The sequence below is a fragment of the Mauremys mutica genome, chromosome 13 (assembly GCF_020497125.1).
Source record: "Mauremys mutica isolate MM-2020 ecotype Southern chromosome 13, ASM2049712v1, whole genome shotgun sequence".
In the NCBI taxonomy this organism is placed as follows: domain Eukaryota; kingdom Metazoa; phylum Chordata; order Testudines; family Geoemydidae; genus Mauremys; species Mauremys mutica.
In genome coordinates this window covers 25,452,703-25,475,493 of record NC_059084.1, presented here as the reverse complement: position 1 = coordinate 25,475,493, position 22,791 = coordinate 25,452,703, and the positions used below count along the sequence as shown (strand labels likewise).

Below are 22,791 nucleotides of genomic sequence, written 5' to 3'. Positions count from 1 at the left end.
TCTGACTTCAGAGCTGGGATCTCAGCCAGCAGTCACCACTCTCCAGCTGCCCAGCTCTGAAGGCAGCGCCGCCACCAGCAGCAGCAGCACAAAAGTAGGGGTAGCAGTACTGCAACCCTCTCCTACAATAACCTTGCGACCACCCACAACTCCTTTTTGGGTCAGGACCCCTACAATTACAACACCATGAAATTTCAGATTTAAAGAGCTGAAATCATGAAATGTATTATATTTAAAATTCTATAACCATGAAATTGACCAAAATGGACCGTGAATTTGGTAGGGCCCTATTTATAGTGATAGGGCCAAGGAGATCAATTTATTTAGCTTAACAAGGAAAAGGTTAAGGGGTGACTTGATTACAGTATGCAAGTACCTACATGGTGAACAAATATTTGATAATGGGCTCCTTCAATCTAGCAGAGGAAGTTCTGACATGATCCAATGGCTGGAAGTTGAAGGTGGACAAATTCACACCAGAAATAAGGTGTAAATTTTTAATAGTGAGGATAATAAGTCATTGAAACAATGTACTAGGGGTGGTGGTGCATTCTTCATCACTGGCAATTTTTAAATCAAGACTGGATGTTTTTCTAAAAGATATGCTGTAGGAATTATTTTGGGGAAATTATCTGGCCTGTATTATACAGGAGGCTCGACTAGATCATCACTATGGTCCCTTGTGGCCTTGGAATCTATGAATAAGACAAAAACATATTTGGAGTTCCCAGACACTTTGGAGTCACATAATGTGTCAAAGAGTTATGAAAATGTTCAAGTGTGGTAACCTCATGTTGTGAGCCCTCATATCTCCCATACGTCTGATTTGTTAGCCTCATTTTATCAGAAAAATCTGCACTAGAAGACTCTCACCCACGAAATTTCAGTTTAGCTTTGCTGAAGCTAAAGGGAGATTATAATGGTAGGCAATCTCCAAACTTAACTATGAAATTACAGTGAGAGCCCAGTGCATGCAACAAGCTGAGTTAATTATTTAAAATAAATGATCAACAGCCCCAGGAACTCTCTTTTTTTTTGGCCTTCGAGGAGGGCTACACCTAAGGAGGATTCAGGGAGGGTACTCCGACGGCCGAAGGCAGCTCTGGTTCCCCCCTCCTGGCCCGGGGCAGCCCCAGAGCCCACAGAGGTTTATAGCGTTAGCCCCCATTTAGAGCTTGGTACTCCCCACTATCCCAATGGGCCCAATGTGGGCAAGGTTTACCATCTGCCCTGGCTAACCGCTATTCTGTTGCATTTAGAAGAGCATGAAAGATATGACCAGTAGTCTTAGCATAACTATTTTCTCTCTGTCAAAAGTCTAGCAATATTTCTATCATTAGATACTCCTATAGTCAATTTAAGGTTCCCACTATTAAACGGTGTGGCCCAAAACATCAATAGACCAGTACTATCATGAAAATCATACTTCATCCTGACGTTTAACCACCTGAGTTACTGAATACATTAGCCAGCACCCGTCCACGTATGTTCTACAAGACTCTGCCAATATCAGTTTTCAGCAGAATAAATGATAGCAACCATATACAAAGTTCTGGTTCAGGCTGATGTACAGAAGGGATTCCCTGGCCTGCATCTGAAGGAGGTCTCATGGCAACCTCCATGAGATGCTTCCTGAGGCAGAGAGCCCAACCCTTCTTGGGTACGGTTGAGAAAGGACTGATAGATACTGCACCTGGCCTTCTTCCAAGCAGAAGCAGCAGTGTTGATGTTCGTCACTGTACGGCATAGTACAGTACCCGTGTTTGGATATCGGGGGCAGGGAGAGCAGAGACAAAAAACAGGCCTCCAAACTAGCTATTCTACTCTAAAACGACTAGAAACTACCTAAAAACAACAAATAAATTATCAATACATTGATAAAAACTAACTATATACAAGTTACCGGGCACGGTGGCATGTGCCTATAATCCCAGATACTTGGGAGGCTGGTGGATTGCTTGAACTCAGGGGTTCTGGGCTGCGATTCGCTATGCCGATCGGGCATCCAGTACCACTGACAGCCTGGCCAGCGAGTGGCTGAGGGAATGGCTAGAACAACACGAATGACATGTTGTGATTGGCGCGCCCTCTCTCTGTGAGGGCTGATGGACTGTACTGACAAGGTGATACACAAGTTTGTTTGAGGGAGTGCGTCACAAGCAAATGGACACCAATCATTCCAAACGGGACCATGCAGTGGTGAGCGGGAACTGGAGACGCGATCGGTCCACCCTGCCTTGGACGAAACTATGAGTCGAGTCAGGGCTCATGCGCAGACCAACGGACACTACTACTTTTACATTCTCAGGCTCTGGATGCATGTGCATCATGTGTAAACCCTCAGTGAAATATAACAGGGACCATCACTTGAAGAAGAGCTGATTAATAATGCTAAGGTATATAAACTACTTTCAAAATTGCCTCTGCAGATCCCCACTTTTGGGAAGTACACATCAACAATGCTGCTGATCTGGAATTTTTTGGAAAGCAGTGACCGTTGGAACCATACAAGGATCCTCACATAGAGCAGAACCTACAGGTATATAAGGGAATGCTGTCCAGAAGTGTAGGGGCACATTTGGGAGTCTTAATGCAATAGTATCCTACTTTAATAACACCTGGGCTAACCAGTCTCTTCAACAGAGAAAAAAGATGTGTGGCCAAGGAGAATAAAGAGGCTGTGGCAATAAAGAATTTCTTGAAAGTTGTATGATTAAGGCAAAGTCAAAGAGAAACAGACAGCCTCCAAAGAGAGCTACATTCATCCTGAATCTATAACAACTGTTTACTTACCTTTGGCCAGCAACTATTGCAGCATTTGCTTCAAGTTCTGTAAGAGAAAAAGATATATTTCTAACCTGCTGCGGAAATATATACATGTTAAAAATCAGATATCTGGAAGATATGTGACTGCTACCTGTAATATAGGCTTTGGGGGGAAACTATGAAATACACTGTAGGATTCTCTCACAACATTTCATGGTAATGTTAAGACACAGCAGAAATATACACAGGCGCATCTATATTTTAAGAAACCTAGACTTCGTTTTAAATATTCTCAGTGTAACATACAGTATAATTTTTTTCTCATTAGTATAACTTGATCCCACCCTCAAAATAAACACAACCCTTCAGGCACCATTATTTATCTCAGATCACTTACCCTAAACTGGGTTGGTAAAATAACTTCCCTACTCTACAAGACAATTGTTACTCTCAAACTAAGCAACCCTATAGCTAGGAAATGCCATACTGGATCAGACCAGTGGTCCAGCTAGCCCAGTATCACATCTCTGACAGTGGCCGTCACCAACTACATCAGAGAAAGGTACAAGAAACCCCGCAGAAGGAAACTGTAGAATAGCCTGCTCACAGGGAAAGGTTTTTCTTAACGTTCATTTGAGTTAGTCTTTGCCTTATGCCACGAGGGATGAAGGCTTATATCCCTTCCAAAGGGGTTTCTTTTTTAAATCTTGAAAGTATAAGTCAGGATATTCTTAATATAAATGTACAATCCTTTTTTGAGTCTTGCTAAGCTCCTGGCCTCAAAGATAGCTTATAGCTATGAGTTTCACAGTCTTGTTGTGTATTGTATGAAAAAGTATTTCCTTTTTTCAATTTTAAACTTGACATCTTTCAATTTTATTGAATGTCCCCTTGTTCTTACATTATGAGAAAGGATTACTAGAAGCTGCTGGTCTGCCGCCTTCATACCATTCATTATTTTGTACAACTTTTGCATGTGCTCCTCTCATATGTCTCCTTTCTATGGTAACCAGTCCCATTTAATGAGATTTTTTCCAGGTCTCTAATCTTCTTGTTGCCAGTCTCTGAATCCCCTCTTTTTTGGCTAAGTCTTCATTGAGACAGGGTGCCCAGATCTGAACACAGTATTCCAGACAAGGACATGCCACTGATTGATAGAATAGTGTTATAATTTAATATATTTTCAGTATTATTCTCCACTCCATCCTGAAATATCCTAAAAAAAATTTCACTTTTCTTAGCCACTGCTGTACAAAGCACTGACAAGCTTTTCCTTTAAGAATGATTTAACAATGCCTGTTGACTTTTTAATTAAATGTAATTTTTCTACAGTGTGTTCCAAACATGACAGTTTGGAAAAGAATTTTTAAAAAACTCACTAAGAAATAAGGAGAGTTGGCTTATCAAACCATTGGATTTATATTCTTGACTTACCCACAAGAACAGAAAAGCAAAACAGACTGAATATGCTAATCTAGAGCAAGAGACTGAATTCTGAAATTACTAGAAATTTTCCTTCCATGCAGAATTCTATAAGCAAGGATAATATTCCATAATAAAAATCAGAATAGCAGTTTCTTCGTGTGAACTTCCTGTGACACCCACATCCCCCCAGCTTGATGAGCAGAACATAACCCCAAAGCATGCCTGCCTGTAATTGTTTTCTTTTATTTAAATGGATATTTCTGAACAAGTCAGTGCAGTCTTTTCTTCAAGTCCCATTTCCAATCACACTAAGGCCTCAATCCTGCCAACACACACGCGCTGAACTGTACACATATTAATGGTCCCATCAATAACAGTGGGGCTACTCACGTGTGTGTGTTTTTAGGATTAAGGCCTCAGCAAGATTTGTATGGTTTTTTAAACAGAATTTAATATGTCTATTATCTTAGATGATCGCAAATAGTTCTTCCCAAAGGCAGCAAGAAAAATGGATCAGTGCAAACACTGCTATAGGTTCACTAAAAAAAACACTAGTAGAAAAGAAAATTAGATTTTAGGGCCAGAATTTCAAAAGGGATCAAGTACCCAGCAGCACATATTTAGGCCTCTAAGGATGTGGACAGTTTTTCAAGAGCACTCAATTTCCCATTTAGGCACCTAAATGGATTTCAAAGGTCTTCAGCACCCAGGAGCTCCCATTTAACACCTCTGAAAATCATCTAGGTATCTAAATGGGAGAACTGAGTTCTTTGGAAAATCCAGCCCTTAAAGTTGATGGCTGAGACTTTCCAAGCTGTCCTGGGAGAGTTAAATATACCACCATTAAAATAAATGGAAAATGTGTCTAGATCCCCATCACTACTTTGAAAATTTCAACCTACATTTCAAAAAACAATATAGTCTGTTCACATAAATTAAAATTAAGGCATGCAGGGTAAAATGCTTAAACAGCAGGAGCCACCCAAGCTGTCATGCTGATCATTCCCATAAATTTATGAAATAACTGTTTCAATGAATAACAGTATCAAAACTGTTTCAGTAAGGACAGTGTGTACAATCAACAAAAGGCAACTGCTTCCCAGAAATGCAAAATAATGCAAAGTTGCATATATAACACATAGGTGTATGCTGATTTCCACAGTAAAAATTACCTGTTCTTTGAACAGCACTTTCTGGTGTTGCAACTGGAGTTTCCTTCTGGGTTAAATGTTGTGAAGAAGCTAAGATAAAAGGGAGGGAAAAGTCAGCACTGATTCACTTTTCTTTCAAAAGCAATTACAGGATTTTTTGCCTTGCACAATCAGCCCAGCCTATACAGCAATATGGTAACCTAAGACTGATTGCATCTAAGACTTTTCTTTTTTGGGGGAGGGGAGGTGGTAGAAAAACCGAGGAAAAAATTTTCTGCTTGTTTTTTGCATTAAAAAAATTGGATTTCTCCAATCCATATACAGTTTGGTTGGTTGGAGAATTGGTGAAATTAGATATTACATGAGATAAAGGACTGAAAAAGTTAAGGGATTTTCATTTCGTTTTGTTTTTTTTAAATTCTGGTCTTTCTTTGGTTTTAACAATGCTATGACTCCAATGCCTAATAAACATTTGGGAGAAAGGATGTCCATTAATGTTAAACACTCTTACCCTTTCAATTAAATTGCAAGAGTTCAAAATACATTGCAGAGATTCTCAAGAAGATCTCCAGAAAAACCAACGAAGACTTAATATTCTTTATACTACTAAGTTAAAAATAAGCAGGGGAAAACAGCCTTGTTAGAAAAAAAGCATGCTAAATAATTCAAAAAGAAAATAAACCCAAAACTGTTTAGGTCCGACTTAAACAACTGACTATATAAAACTTTAGAGCCATAAAATTATACATACATCTTGAGATAAAACTGAAAACTCAGTTCTTCCTTTAACTGCATGGCAAGTCTAACTGAAATTTGGTGATCTTCCTTCAGTGGCTGATCCCACTGCCAAAATCTAAAGCAGCATAGAATATGCAACTATCTACCTCTGCTTTACAAGTTGGTGAACTCAAGTTGCAGGATAAAGACAATCTTGAATGCAGCTTCTTTGCATATAAAAAGGCTTTTGCTTTCACCTTTAAAATATCATCACCTCTGGTGTGGAACTACTGCAGCAATCATCAGCCCTTTTAGTATTTCAAAGTTAAATGTTACCACACCATGTTATGGATTTATAACTACTGCCTATGTTACATAACCAGCTGGGCTGGAAAAGGTTACATGGCCTTCAGAATGTTTAAAAAAAAAAATGGTGAGGCGGGAGGAGAGGACTGGGGTTCCTGTTACTTTTCAGTGAGACATGGAGTTTTCAGGTGTGGAACTGCAGCTTGCTGCAAACATTAGAACAACTATCTATTTTGTATTCTTGAAATAAAACCTACATAATTCCAGGGGTTATAATCCCACGAACTAACAAGGTCACTCTACCATATTATATTTTATGCTTCCAATGAAAGCTCCTCTCTCTGTAACTAGATTACATGTCTGTTCCCATTACTCGTCTCGGTATTTATCTCACATACTGAATAAAAGGAGCAGCAGCAAAGTTACTTGGAAAGTAACACAACATTAGGAGTACTTGTGGCACCTTAAAGACTAACAAATTTATTGTAGCATGAGCTTTCGTGAGCTAAAGCTCACTTCTTCGGATGCATAGAATGGAACACACAGACAGGAGATATTTATACATACAGAGAACATGAAAAGGTGGAAGTATGCATACCAACAGGCAGAGTCTAATCAATTGAGATGAGCTATCATTAGCAGGAGGAAAAAAAACTTTTTGAAGTGATAATTAAGATGGCCCATAGAAGGTGTGAGGAGAACTTAACATAGGGAAATAGATTCAATTGGTGTAATGACCCAACCATTCCCAGTCTTTATTTAGACCACAGTTAATGGTATCTAGTTAATGGTAGTAGCATATTAATATGCAAACTAGATACCATTAACTGTGGTCTAAATAAAGACTGGGAATGGTTGGGTCATTACACCAATTGAATCTATTTCCCTATGTTAAGTTCTCCTCACACCTTCTATGGGCCATCTTAATTATCACTTCAAAAAGTTTTTTTTCCTCCTGCTAATGATAGCTCATCTCAATTGATTAGACTCTGCCTGTTGGTATGCATACTTCCACCTTTTCATGTTCTCTGTATGTATAAATATCTCCTGTCTGTGTGTTCCATTCTATGCATCCGAAGAAGTGAGCTTTAGCTCACGAAAGCTCATGCTACAATAAATTTGTTAGTCTTTAAGGTGCCACAAGTACTCCTGTTTTTTTTGCGGATACAGACTAACACGGCTGCTACTCTGAAACCTAACACAACATTGTTTGCCATCAATGTTTTAGAGGAAGATGGTCATGGCTAATTTTTGTTAACAGCTTTTTCCCCCCACTGTGGAATAATGTTAAGACATCTAATTATCTGATAAAGCTATCAATAATACTTCAGGTGAAATTGTGGCCCCATTCACATCTATGGAAAAATTCCCATTCAATGGTGTCAGTATTTCAATTCTGGTGTCCAAATTTCATGATATACAGCACTAATAGGAAATGCTTCCAAGAATTTACTTCAGAAGCCATTTTATTTCCATTCCATTTTCAGGGGGACTATAAAAATGACAGCAAAAATTAACTGGGTCATCTTAAAACCTGTTCAGCTGCTTGAATAGTAATAGTGACCAAAAAACCTAGGTTAGACATCAAGATACTTTTTGTACTCACATGACATTTACTCATAATTACATCTCGCTGTTTTGTGTCTCTGAAATGTGGATATTTAAACTCACTCTTTTTAAGTGAAAAAAGAGAATATTTAAAAAGTTGCTGCACATTGATGGTAATTAATAGTTTCCAGAAAGGGTTAACATTTTTAGAATGGGGACCTTGTGCTCATGCTCACAGTTAAGTCTTCTTACCCACATTTAATTCTTTGAGACAAAAGTTTTACTTCATATACTAATTTGAAAGAAAAATCACTCTAAACATAATACAAAAACAAACTTGCATTCTCTGGCAAGAATATTTCCAATCCATACAGAATTTTCCTGGTTGTAGAATTGGTGAAATTAGAGGTCACAAGAGATTGAACAACAGAAATTGTATGTACACCTTTTATCATCTTTACATGTGTTCAAATACAACTTTTCTCCCTACTTTTGATCTTTAAGTGAAATTATTCATGCATTATAGCATCAGAGCACACCGCACTTGAAATCTCATGCTAAGTATTTTGCTTCACAACAGGATTATGGGGAAGAAATGGTTTTGAGCAAGTAAATTTGTATTTTGAACACAAATATTTCTTTCAGATCTACTGCAGGTGGCAAAAAATATGAATTTCACATAATAAAATTATTTAAAAATTGGGAATATTTTTACAAGCTTAGCAAGTAGAAAAAAATTTATGCAGCCTCTTAATACACTCAAAGACTCTCATAAAACTGAACTGAAATCACAATTTTTATGAAGACGCTTTTTGTTTCTGTTCTAAGAGCTGACCGACAGCAATTCTCTTATGTAAGAATTGAGTTAAATGTGGGAACAAGAAACACTTTTTAAAATAAAAATAAGCTATTTTCAGTGTAATGTTACAAGCACAGTTATACCATTCAGATGCTATAAAAACAATGTTTTAGGAGCAGCAACTGGGTTATATTACCCTCTGTTGAACTGTCTGGGTTTTATGCTAATTGCAAATGCAGATTCCTAAAGCTCCACATATCAGCTGAATTTCTGGCTCATAATTGTAAGAGGTGGTGGGAGAATAACAGTGCACACAGAGTACGTACCTATATTCTGTGGCAATTCCTGATGTGCTCCTCCTTTTTCCTCCACTAAGCCAATCCCAATTTGCTCATCTGGTAAACCACCACGGTTACTATTAGTGCTTGGAGCGGTGGGTGCAAGCTCTGAGATTATAGGAGTGGTTACTACCGACAGTACGTTCGTGGGAGGAGTGTTGCTTGATAAGCTTGGAGATACAGAAGCAGAAACAGTAGCAGCGGTGCTAACACTCAAATTCCCAGGCCCAGAAGTGCTCTGTCTTAGAAGACTGAGTGCTGGAGGTGTCACAGTTCTATTGTCTAGCTCTACAGGTAATTGCTCTGTTCCCAGACTATTAGGGACTGATATTTCTAGCCCCTGGCCTTCAACTTCTCCATCCAAAGAATGTTGTTCCTCCCCTTTTTCAAGGGAGCCTGTAACTTTTTTACATGCTTTGGTCAGCAAAAATTGACCAATCTTGTCCACTTTTCCCTTTCCCTTACCGGATGAAACTGGACTTCGCCTGTTTCCAGAAGATCCCGGACTACTTGTTAGAAGAGATGTAACCACAGCTCCAGACTGTGTCGCCGTTACAGAGCACTGATCAGCTGATACACTAGCTTGAGAACTGGACTCATCTGGGTTAAAATCTTTGACTTGTTGAACATGGGGATGTGGAAGAACATTTGAAGATGCCATAGACGAGGGAGAAGGAAGTTGAATAGGAGCTGCCAGTGGATTAAGAACCAGTGACCTGCTTGTTGGTATACTAGGGACAGGACTGTTAGGAGGAGCAGGTCCTGATGAAAACTTTATGTTCTGTGGTATGTGCAGAGGACCAACAACTGCAACTGACTGAGGCATTAAATTAGAGTTAGAGGTCAATGGTGCAGTTGGAATTGTACTTGGCTGTGATCCTTTCATAACCTGAATGATTGAAGATGAGTTTATAAAAACTGGTGTAATGAACTGAGGCCGGGAATTAGACTGAACTGCTGATTGTCCCTCAGAAACCATAACTTTGTTACCTACATTGGGCATTGTGACGACCGTAGAGACTAATGTAGGCTGTAAATGAGATGGTAATGGTGTTGATGTGTTAGCAGAAGATGTAATGGGGTTTGAAGTTACAAAAACTGTTATCTGATTGGGTGGTAAAGAAGTGGAAATGGAGGAGGAGCTAACAGGTCTTTGTATTACTGGAGGGACATTCTGTGTAACATTTAAATTCATCTCTCCTAGTTCTTGGTGCACTTGAGTTGAACAGGCTTCATTATTCTGAGGCAAGCTTAAGGAACTAGAAGGTTCTTTGCTTGAAGAGGAATCCTGTAGTGGAGGAACAACAGCTATCTTCTTTAGCTCCTCGCCAGAGGTTACCATTGATGGTAATTCAAGACTGGTGAGCCCAGGAGGTTTAATGGTTACATTGGGAGCTCCAGAATTATCAAGAAGTTGACTTAAGGAAGTTGGTGCCTCTCTCATAGTCTTATTTTCCTCCAAGCTGGGAAGCTTGTTGGTATCTAAAGATGGCTCATCTTTTTTTGGTTGCTCTTCAGGTACCAACATTTTGATTTCTTGGCTGGGAAGGCCTTTTAGTTCAATATTAGGCTGGTCTTTGTTACCCTGGACAACCTGTGTACTTTGGCATTCATTGTCTTGAGAAACATTAAGGCTCTCTTTGCTATCTTCAGGAATGCCAGTCATAACAGATACAGAAATTGCTGGATTCTGAGTATTCAGCATGTTGTTATTTGGAAAACTTGTTGTCACAGGTGTTGGCAAAGAAGTTGGACCAACTACCATATTTCTTTGTAATTCCATGTTTTGCAAAAGTGATGGGTTCTGCGGAGTCGGCAATGCTAATTTAGCTGCTTTTGAATTTTGTCTGCCAGGACTTGGTGTGGTTTTCCTACTAGATCCAGGACTGGACCTTCTGCTATTGCTTGGACTTGCTCGCTTTGTTCCTCCAGTGTTGGCTTGCTTTCCTGAATTGACAACAACAGTATCCAGCTTGTGAGACTGTGGAGCAGCAAAACCAGACTGATTGTTAATTGTGAGATTTGATGGGGCTTGTCCAATGGCCTTCAAGGTAGTTGGATTAAGACCCTGTTGATCAAATCCTCTGTTAAGATTAGGCCTTGGAGGCAAAGGAATATTAATTTGGGGAGGAAAGAGACCCGCAATAGAAGCATTAAGTCTCTCTGGAGATAAGCTTATTTCTGAAGGTTCTGTGCTAGGTGGACGATTATTAGGAGTCTGAGGATAGTATGGTCTTGGGCTTGCTCTGTTTGGGGTTTTAGGCCTTGAAGTTTGAGATGGGGTGGCAACATTTGGGAAATGGTGTGTATGAGAGCCAGGTAAAGAATTAGATTGCTGTTGAGGACTTGCACCTTGGGAAGTTGAAAGTGGAGAAGGTCCAGGTTTTGGCCCCGTCATCATTAACTGAGTTTGTGAAACTACTAAATGAGAGGTCATATTATTTTGAGCCCCTGATGCCGGTGGCCCATCAGCTCCACTTCCTTCTGGGAGAGAGGGTACTGATGAAACTTCTCCCAGTGGTGAACTGGAAGGATTCTGTACATTATCTTGGTAAACCATCTTTCTTGCACTATTCCCCAGAGGAGGATTGCCTGGCAAAGAAATTCTTTGCTTATCAGGAGATGGAGGTACTGATCCAGGACCTTGTAAACTAACCATTACTGACATGTTACCACTCTGCTGCATTGGCATTCTTTGAGTTTCTGGATTTAAAGGGCCCCTAGGTGGATGAACACCATGTGGCACAGGAAGCCTGACCGATTTAGGATCCTGTTGCATCATAAGCATCATCATCATTTGTTGCTGTTGCTGCTGAGTCTGTGGCTGTGCCTGGGGTGGTGGTGGTGGCTGCTGCTGCTGCTGCGCATGTTGCATAAGTTGAGGTGGCATCTGCTGTAGAGGCCTTTGTTCAACTGGCTGAGATGGATAACCTAAAAACAGACACCAAAAAACCCTATAAGTTATTCATTGTTAGAAATGTCAGAAAAAACAGTATTTGTGTGACCAGCTCCAACAGATAAATAATGTTTCCTTTGTATCAGTGTAACATGACAGTGTTTTCTTTAATTAATATCTACAAGTTTATACTCACTCCTGGGTTACAACCCCCCTGGGCAAGAACCATTTTACTGAGGGAAAAGATTTAACACAAACAAACAAAAAACCCACATGTGCCTTGAAGGGGCTTATATATAATGCTTCATTTAACATACTGCTGACTTCCAGGACCTTGAATTGCAGGAGGCATGTAATTTTATTACAGAAATCAGTGGCTACCATTCTGGGTCTACTTCATCTGAAGAATAAGTCTCTGCAGTGGCTTTTATAGCTATGTTTTCACTGACAAGGGCAGAGTTGAACATAGCCTATATTTACATATGTCTTTGAAATGGGAAAAAAATTAACAGCAACTGTGGGACTCTGAAGAGCAAACTCGTGACTGAAATTTGACAGCTTCAGGGGTACATTACAAAACCTCACACCATATCACATAGCCAAACAGCAAAAATGGTGTGCTGGTCCTAATGGCCATTATGGTTTAACAGCTGAAATATCCTCTAGCTGCGGTCTCTATCCTGTATAAGCAGGGAAGATAAATCTAATTAGGTCTTTTACTTGTACTTCTAGTTTCTCCATGACATTATTTAAGAAATACATAACATATCAATTTGATGTACTATGGGCCCAAATGTTAACAATTAGATCGTTTCTAAAAAAAAAAAAAAAAAAGACAGTGAGCAAGTATGTCTCCATCAATATCATCTTTCAAAAATAAGCAATAAAATAGACAAAAACTTCTACTTTTAGGTAAAGAAATCAGTCTTTAAAGACAAATGTTATCTCTGACTCTATGCCCTATAAGACTAATAAGACCAATAAGCCAAAGACTTAAAAATACAAGCACCAAGAAAAAAAAACAGGTAAAATAATAAAAGCAAGTCCAAAATGGATTTCCAAATCAAATACAAATCTCTAAGTTTCACTGACAGCAACATGAAAGCAAAGTGAATATTGGCCAAACAATTATAGTAAATTTCACAGGTTAAAACGTTATCCCTGTATAATCCTATTGAATTCAATAGATACTTCCAGGTATAATGCAGAGCAGAATTTGGCAATAAGTGTTCAAATACAGCTTAAAGCTTTAAATAAAATAAAACATTTAGACAACAAGCACCAATTATTTGCTAATGCCTGATGTCTGTTAAGAAACAATATATATCTCCACATATAATATTCCCATAGTCAAAAAAAGACTGTGTATCATACTTGCTTACTACATTATATAATCATGTTAAGAACTTGTTATCACCTGGTGGTCTGTTTGTGAAATCTGAAAGTTTGGGGCCAGTGTTGTCTAAATTTATTCCTTGCTCTCCAAGCAACGGTGGCTGATCAGTCTCCTCCAGGCCAGCTGGACGTGTTTCTGAAGAACTTACACAGAAATAATAGTAATTAATGAACATTCAGCGGTTCCAGAGCCAGTGCCAAATTTTGTTCTAAATTTTCCTGAATTATTTAAGATTGAAAAATAAATAATCCTTAGCATTTATGTAGTACTTTTCATTCATAGATCTTGAAGTGCTTTACTCAAGTGGGTAGGCATTCCCATTTCACAAATAGGTAAACACACACACACACACAGGTTAAATGGCATGCCCAAGATCACACACACAAACAGGGGTAGAGGAAAACAGAACCCATGTCCCCAGATTGCTTGAATAGTTCTCTAACAACACAGTGACAGCTATAGCGTAACTATGGTTGTTAGAAGAGTTTAGTTTCCCATATTATACTCATAACAGACTAGTTCCATATCTCACAGTCCTCTATCAAGATTCCAGAAAAAATTAGTTGAGATACTAGACTTCAGAGGCTATTTATCCAGAATGTAGAGATCTGTGAATAGTGGATACAGAGGCTCTGCAACTTAGTCATCAGGAACTCAGTAATACATGTTTAAACTCTGCAGAAGCAGTACCAAAATAATCAGTTTGGCCATTGTATCTATTCCTTTCACAGACATTGAAAATAGCCTTTTCCTAATACAGAAAACAGTCAATTCTGTGGACATCAAACATACCCAGAGGGTGTTCACTGTCATTACCACCTATCTGTGAGAAAGCTAGGGCAGAGACGGCAGCTGAAGCTTGACAGCTACGCATATACATCTAAGATGAGGAGAACCTTAACTACATGAAAGCTCCAAGTTAAAATTAAAGTGAGATTACGTCAGCAAAACAGGGGAGGTGGTACAGTGGTGAAGAGGTTCCCTGCCCTCCCCCTACTCCCCCAATAATCTGAACTGGAAGTGAATGTCAGTGGAATCCATTCCCTTCCTCAGCAACTAACCCTAGTGCCAGCAGGGCCGACTCCAGACCCCAGCGCGCCAAGCGCACGCTTGGGGCGGTGTCCCGCGGGAGGGCAGCCGGCGGCTCCGGTGGACCTCCCGCAGACGTGCCTGCGGAGGGTCCGCTGGTCCCGCAGCTCCGGTGGACCTCCCGCAGACGTGCCTGCGGAGGGTCCGCTGGTCCCGCAGCTCCGGCGGACCCTCCGCAGGCACGTCTGCGGGAGGTCCACCGGAGCCGCGGGACCGGCGACCGCCAGCGTGCCCCCCACGGCGTGCCGCCCTGCTTGGGGCGGCGCAAATCCTAGAGCCACCCCTGAGTGCCAGGGAGAGATGTAGGGAGCTTGCAAGGTAGGGACTGTGATGCTAGCACTTAGAGCTAGTATAATGGTATATAATGCAATGTACCATTTGTTAAATTGGTTATTTTGCTATTCATAATTTTGGCAGGTATAAACACTCTCATAAATGTCTATACTTAGGTAGCTAACCAGAAATGTTAAGTTTTTGAATTATAGTAGGTAAGAAAAGCAACATGGCATCTCTATGCAAGAAAGAGCCTTAAACCCAACAAAATAACCCTGTTTGTAAGTCAGTTCCTAAAGATCATCAGACAACTGCTGATCTACAAAGTATGTTGTGGAGAGCTTTACAAACACACAGCTAAGATTTTTGTTTGCTCTGTGTATAGCAATGACTAATAACTTATTTGAACCTTAAATAATGTATATGGCTGAAGTTCACTATGCACACTAAGGCCATGTGTCCATTATGGGAACTACAGTGCCACAGCTACGACACCAAAGGTATGCTGACATAACCCTGTAGTGAAGACACAGCCTACAGTGACAGAAGGGGTTTTTGGTCATTGTAGGAACACCACCACCCTGAGCGAGAGTAGCTAGGTTGACAGAAGCCTTATTCTGTCAATCTATCTGCATCTACTCCCGCGGCTGAGTCAGCAAAGTTACAGTGCTTAGGGGAGTGGATTTGGCACATCCCAGTGCTCTGTAGCTACGTTGACCTAAATTTTAAGTGTAGATTAGGCCAAAGAAACAAATGATTACCATCCACGTCAGTACTTCTGTATGTAACTAGAGAGGCAGAATGAAATATTGGTTATTTGAATTTCACCCACACTCATTTGGATTTAAAAACAACCAGTAACAGATTATGACAAATCCAAAAATCTGAACCTAATGTTTCCGAATATGCAAACCCTTCACTACAGAGCTTCAGCTCTGAAACACATTTAATTTCAAAAATCCTATTCTGAGAAACAAAAGGCAGGGAGTACCCCTGCATAAGGAGAAAGAATATAATAAATAATAATAAAATCCAGCTGTTATCCAGTGCTTTTCATCAGCAGAGCTCAAAGCACTTGATATTTTTAGCTCTTTCATAATTACCCCAATCTTCTAAAGGGGAAAACAGACAGTGAGGTGAAGTGACTTGGTCACGATCACTCAGCAGGCCAGTGGCAGAGCTTGGAACAGATCCCCGATCTCCCAAGCCCAGTCCTCTATCCACTAGACCACACTGCCCCACTCTCACTTTGGCTCAGTAGGCACTACTGAAATATACATACAGCAATTTAAAAAAAAGTTGAATTAAGACATGCAAAAGTAAGATCAGAGGACAGGCACAGGCAGCAACAGCCCCTAGGCATCCGGCATACACATGGCTCTAAAGTGACCCACCCTTTTGTACGAGGGCTCACATTTGCAGCATTCGGTTGTGGTAAAAATCTTTGGTTTTCCATGCATTCTGGGAAGCCATGACCTCCCCACACCCACCACCTTGAGTGTAACCAGGAATGTTCCCTTCCACCTTCCAGTTAAAAGCACTCTGACCTTTTATCAAATGACAAAATCCTCCTAAATGCCCTTCTGCCGAGCAGTGCTGATCACTCCATTACCTCATAGCTGCTAAATCCTTCTCACTAATGTATACTATATTATTGCAGGTGTCATCTCCACAGAACTTGCCTCATACAGAGTTCTACAAATCTTAGGGCAAGCCTTGGGTGCAGATTTATATACTGCATTATTATTTACATTCTGTTGGTGCCTTTGATGTGCACTATCCCTACACAGGGGAACATACACGGAGCTGTAAGGCAAATGTCTAATTAAACTTATATTTAGCAATACTAAGCCTGTTTAAAAAATTTGCACTAATGAGCAAAATTTCTCATAGCTGAGCTATGTAGTCGTCCTATGAAGTAGTCCTTTTTTTCCTCCCCCTACTCCTCATCATCCTCCTACACTGACCTCTTAAGGTTGCAGGTCAAATATTTCTGTTAGAATAAATCTTCATTCACGTGTTCTGCTCACTCATGAACCTATCTTCAAAACTGCATGTTGGACAAACTATTTTCATACTCTAATATGGTTTCAGTTCACATACCAATAACTATTATAACTTTGGCCACTGAATTAATACAAGTGTAATTTCCAAAAGAAAAAGGAGACATGAAAACCTTTTTAAGGACCATCTTTTTGTTGTGTCTGTATAGCATCTGGCACCACAGGGTCCTTTAAATTTTAAAATATTAAAATTAAATTAATATTAATATTAATGTCCTGGTATATGATGAAGTTCCTTAGGTGCAATGGTAACTTTATATATACATATATAAAAATAAAAAAGTGCAGATCACACTAGTACTGTTTTTAGTCAAAGTTCACTGCTCTAAATTCTTCCCTATGGCTTGAATGGAAACTGCTCTGCAGCTCTTAAAGAAAAACTTTCTGCAAAGAAATCCTTCTTGTTCTTGATGCATAAGGAGTTAATACAAGCCAAGTAAGTTAAGAGTAAAAAATTTTAGGCAATCACTGAAAAGACTGATTTCAAGACAAACAAAGATAAAGCTTCTCTAAGCAGCTCCAAGTAGCTAGATGGAAAGGAAGGGCAGAAAGGAGAACAAACTTGTTTTAGCTATAAGAGTAAGACTATGCTGAAGGACAACAAGGCAAAAGTTTGGAATAAAAAGGGAGTATAGCAACATCCTAATATAGCCATACTCCTACAATACTACTGACTGCTCAATACTAAGCCAAACAAAATTTAGAATCAAAATTCTATGCTGTATAAAGGTTATGGAACTGCACTTTGTAAAAGCCAAGCAATGAGATCAAAGCACTACTGCAAAAAAAAAAAATACATTACAGTAGTAAAACAAATCTAAAGCTAGTAATAATCATTGCCACTGGTTAATACAAACAAGGTGCAGGTAGAATTTTTCTTCCCTATTTAAAAGGCTATCAAGAGAACAAATAGCTTTATGTGACATTGTAATTCTAGAGGACAGCTTTACAAATCCATATATTGATGTCTTCTAGGCTCATAATGAAGCCCAGTGACCATCAAGGTGGCAATTGATGAAAACAAAATATTAACATTGGCTTTCTTTAAAGTAATGTTATTAACAACTTTACTTTTCAGAAAACGTGTCACTTTTTTGTTCTCTTCTGAATTACTATTTTGTTGTTGGTGTGGGAAACAAGACAGGCAACTAAAGCTTCTGTTATTTTAAATTGCCGTATAGTGCTACTGGGTGCTGTTAAACAGCTGCTGTGTTTTATCTCAGTGGTGGCTGAAGTGATACCAACAAATTCCTCTCCTATAGCGAGTAATAATTAACTACTGTTTGTAAAACACTTGGAAATCTTTGGATGCCAGGTGCTGGATAAAAGCGAAACATTCTGATAAAAGGGAAAACAATTATTTGCAACAAATAAATTGGATCCTTTTCAAGAATGTCATTATATTAACTGAAAGTGTGATTCTTTCTACGGAATGTGGAAAGATTCAGACATTTCAGAAGATTGTGAGAATGCTCTTTGATACTGGGATACAATACTATACTTGGTGCATTTAATTCCACTATAAGCCGCTTTTGTCGTAACACTTCAGTTGCTTTGGTTCTCGAGGATTAGTGTTTTGAAGAGTTCATCAGGAGTTTGAGACACTGTACGAACATATATACACAAAATACATTAAAAAGATACATTGCAAGGTCAGCAATTAAGAAATGGCAAAATTAAGGTTGCTTCTGCAGCCTTGATTTGTCCCCCTTGTGCATATGCATTATGATGCAGCCTTAAATTACACAATCATATAATATTCTTTCCACAGGACCCCTGCCTCATTCATTGCACATGATGAACCTGTTCTGGGGATAAATTAGGGTTGTGTAGTGAAAGAGAGTATTGTCTGTAGGGCCCCTGCTTCATTTGTTAATGAAGTTGGAAAGCAGGTAGTTAATGAACCAGGGAATTGTAGGAAAAGAAAGGATGGGCTCATGGGTAAGGCAGTTAAATTTTTGTAGTTTAATTCCCTACCCTTCCACCTCGAATGAGGCAGAGCTGCAATGGCAGAACTACCATTGCTTTATCATTTAATCTTTCTTCAAAAATACTTTTGCTGCAACATGCAAAATTCTGGGCTACACACACATGTTCTCTTGTTTTCAGCAAGACAAATGTTAAACTTACTTAGTTTGTTCTACTTGCTGATTATTTTTCTTCTTCCTTGGAGGCTTTTTCTTTTTGGGTTTATTGGCATTCTGATTGTTCTGTTTGTTGTTCACACCAAAATGTCCTGCAGATATATCACTCTGTAGCAAGTTTACCAACAGTGGACTTGTTAGAGTGACATCTTTATTGACTGGAAAACCAGGATTTTGTCCACAAGAAATCTGATTCCCATTTGGTGGTCCACTAAAAGAGGCATTAAAAGGTAACCCATGTCCAGTAAAATGACTTCCCGAATTATTGTTGTTTCCTTGCATTGACTGCAAGTGGGAAGGCACCATATTTGGCTGCTGTATGGGAACTTCAGGTAACATCTGTGTCAAGTTTACATCATTGTTTGTTGTAGTAGCAGAGTCCCCATGTTGCTGAGACATGTGGGGGCCAGGTACTGTGGGTCTTAAAACCTGTCCTTGAATTCCCATAACCTGAGAAGGATTGCCATTTACAGGGCCTTGCTGTGCCATAGTGAACTGCACCATGTTTCCTTGCATATTTGGGGTTGGTCCTCGCATTATTTGAGCTGGCCCCGTCATAACATTAGATTGGTTTTGATTATTAAATGGTTGTTTATTGCCTTGCATCTGATTGGTCATCATCTGTTCCATCACTGAGTTTTGCTGTAGCAAGACCGAGCCTTGAGGTCCCATCATTTGATTATGTGTTGCCAACATCTGGTGGCCCTGCTGGGGAATCATTTGCTTGGGTGGAGTCATCCTTTGTGGTGAAGGACCAAGATTTTGGTTTTGGGGTGTTACCATCATTTGGCCTTGTGGCATAAGCTGGGCTCGAGAAAGTATCATCTGGTTTTGAGGGTTTAGAGATCCTTGACCCTGAATGTTCACCATTTGTGCTTGGGAGGATACAATTTGCTGATGCATTCCCATAAGCTGAGACTGTGGTCCTTGCTGAGGCTGTCCCTGCATGTTGCCCATATTAACTTGTGAAACTCCACTAGCACCAGCCTGCTGGTTGTTTATATTTCCATGAAGTCCCATTAAACTGGTCTGCATCATATTTGGTGGGCCATGTGGTACCTGCATCTGATTTTGAGGAGGGCCAGATCCTTGACCGCCTTGCAAAATATGAAAATTTAAAATTAAACATTAAAAATTGCACTGGCATTAGACAAATAACTTAGTTAAAAGAGAAACCCACCAATTTAGTTACTTTATCATTTATTTTATTTTACCAGTGATTTAAAAATATTTGTCAACACATTCACAAATTTCTGCCACAACATTTGACACTACAGCAGATAGTCATATGGAAGTGAAAAGGGGTAGGACTTAATCCAATCCAGTAAAAGTGTGTTTGTTCCTACATAAACAAGCTTCAAATCTTGAAGCTATATAATAAAGACAGGAACATATGGGGAATACTGACAAGATGACGTTATCAGAGCTTGCAGAACTGAGAAGAGAAGTTGCCCTAGAGGACTATATTTGGCAAGTGACAAGCATTAAAAAGGAAATTTCTTGTAATCAAAAGAAACAAAAATGTGACTGTCTCTAAACAGGAGTAGCTTTAAAAGTTTACTGGAAGATGAAAAGTTTTACTAGAGACTATGCGGGATTATATTTCTTCTAAGACAAAGATACTACATATTGTTTTAAACTTGACCCAAGACTCTTCTTGTGCGGAGGACATCCCTTATGGATCTTCTCCTTTACTATTTCTACACTCAGAGACCCAGTGTTGAGGCACAATCTTCTTTTCAGACATAGAAGGCTGGATGCAGTTACTTCTGGAGCCCAGAAGCAACACCACTCTGAGCAATGGCAGATGGGGTTGTTTGAGAAATGAGGAACTTCCTGTGCTTGCTGTCACCCTGGAAGCTAAGCATGCTGCCTCTGCAGTATTCCTAGCCCCAGCTAGCAGAAATTATATAAAATTGGCAAGAGCAGAACATTTGTGCTGTACAAAGCTGCCTACATTACAGGAGTAAAAGTTAATTACAGAATATTAAGACAAGCAAACAAATGTTGAGGAATACAGGAGAAAATAAACTTGACACGGACCTGCATGTTGCACATTTTGACTTGTTTGTAGCTGAGGGGCTCCACTGTTCACAGGTGTACCTGGTGCTGTTGAAGGCACCTGACTTTGCATAAAGTTTTGATTAGTTTGCCCTCCAGGGAAGCCAGGTGGGAGGCGCTTGGGCATTCCTTAAAACAAAACAATTATTTATTAGTTTCTGTAATTTGGTTACACAAGTGCAGACTGACAGAGTAGCTCTTCCCATCAAGTTAGCAAGGACAGGCGGCAACAAACAGGAACCAATGAAAATCAAAATATTCTAGCAGCTCAGTTCTTGCTCATCTTCAGTTTAGGAATTTCCAAAAAGGCAATGTTACTTAAGATTAAACACAAAACTATAGTAACTTTGAGTTACTGAAAAAAAGATGTTTGTGCTCGTGTACTTATAACCTTGAGCAGTTAATAACAGCTGTCTGCTTTAACAAACCTGGTTAAGAAGCTACTGTATCTTGAATCAAGTTGTGATTACCTACATTGTATTCCCTACATACACCATTATTCATTCACAAAGGGCAGATTTTGTAAAAACTGAAAACAAAGTATGATGCTTTACGGTACTCTAATCTCCTTATCTTTATTGAGTCTTTTCCTTCCTAATGACGCCCGGTATACAGTCATAATACACATTGAGTGTGTGGCAATTTCTTGTGGTCTTTAGTGTTGATTATGAACTCCCTGGGACAGAAACTTTGTCTGTCTATAAGGCACCATGAACACACCTTTTGTCACTATTTGTGTGTGTTTGGAGGGAGGGGTAGCTGGGGAGGGGTTAAATGCAACTTCTAGCCTCAGAAGATGATGTAATTTAGCCATCATTGCTTTCCATTTATCCCTATATATCAAAATAAGCACAATCTAATAAAAAGACTCAGTGATAGATTTAACTCAGATGTTCACAATTGTTTGGTCTTCCATCTCCATATTAAACAAATTATTTTAATTTTTTCCTCACATTGATCAGGCTACATTTGTCTTACTTTATACAACAAAATATATACACAAAATAAATGTGTCTGCTTTATTTACAGTGAATAGCCTTATTTTTCAGGTTGGTAACTCTGCTAGATTACACACAACCTTTAAACTGTGAGAATTAGTGAGTTCTACTAATTGTAGTCATGGTCTAATCCCAGCGTAAGGGGTAGTGCAGCATTGTGCTGCCCCTGGCGTAACTCAGGAGGGCAACTATAACTCAGCAAGTCGCAATCTTCTTCCCGTTTCCCCTGCTACTCCAAGAGGGAGTAACCGTGCTGAGTCTATACCTGGCACAGCTATGCCAGTTGGTGTATTGGGGTAACAAAGCCAAGGCTCTACATGGTCCCTGCAATAATTTTTACTCACCTTAGTGAGGGGTGGTGTAAATGACTCTGCACAGCCCACTTCCTCCTCTTACACATCCTGTGATGTGGGTAGCTGGCACACAGGGGCATAAGGGGGAGCCTTGCACCAAGCCACAATTTGACACTCTGGCCCCACTGAGTTCCTTGCAAATTAACAACATTCTAGCACATTTAAATAAATCACTGGCACATATATAACTTTCATATATATATATATATATACATACACATACACACACACTAACTTATGTCATCAAATATTAATGATGTTATCAAGGTTACTGGTCAAGTCTGAGACCCAGGGGCAAATCTTGAACAGACACTCTTTGAAATAACCTGTGGAAGGACTGTCAGTTCCTAATAGTTTAGCAGGAGTTAAAGTTCAATCATTCAGAACTCAGACAAACACAGAAAAGTAGAATCTTACATAATTTTTGCCATATATTAAATCTAATCTAAAGTTTGTACTATGCTAAAT

General features: G+C 39.5%; 1 protein-coding gene across 2 annotated transcripts in view; it reads right to left on the bottom strand.

Annotated features, from left to right (window-relative positions):
• Positions 1-22,791, bottom strand: part of NCOA6 (nuclear receptor coactivator 6) — a 76,302-nt gene that overhangs the window by 13,027 nt on the left and 40,484 nt on the right. The window contains exons 9-14 of one of the 2 annotated variants that reach the window (XM_044986509.1): positions 20,955-21,101; positions 18,898-20,008; positions 13,364-13,485; positions 9,039-11,981; positions 5,364-5,432; positions 2,794-2,830 (exon numbers count right to left, since the gene is read on the bottom strand). In XM_044986509.1, the coding sequence (XP_044842444.1) occupies positions 2,794-2,830; positions 5,364-5,432; positions 9,039-11,981; positions 13,364-13,485; positions 18,898-20,008; positions 20,955-21,101 (4,429 nt within the window). The remainder of the gene's footprint in view (positions 1-2,793; positions 2,831-5,363; positions 5,433-9,038; positions 11,982-13,363; positions 13,486-18,897; positions 20,009-20,954; positions 21,102-22,791) is intronic. The other variant, XM_044986510.1, reaches the window with a different exon arrangement.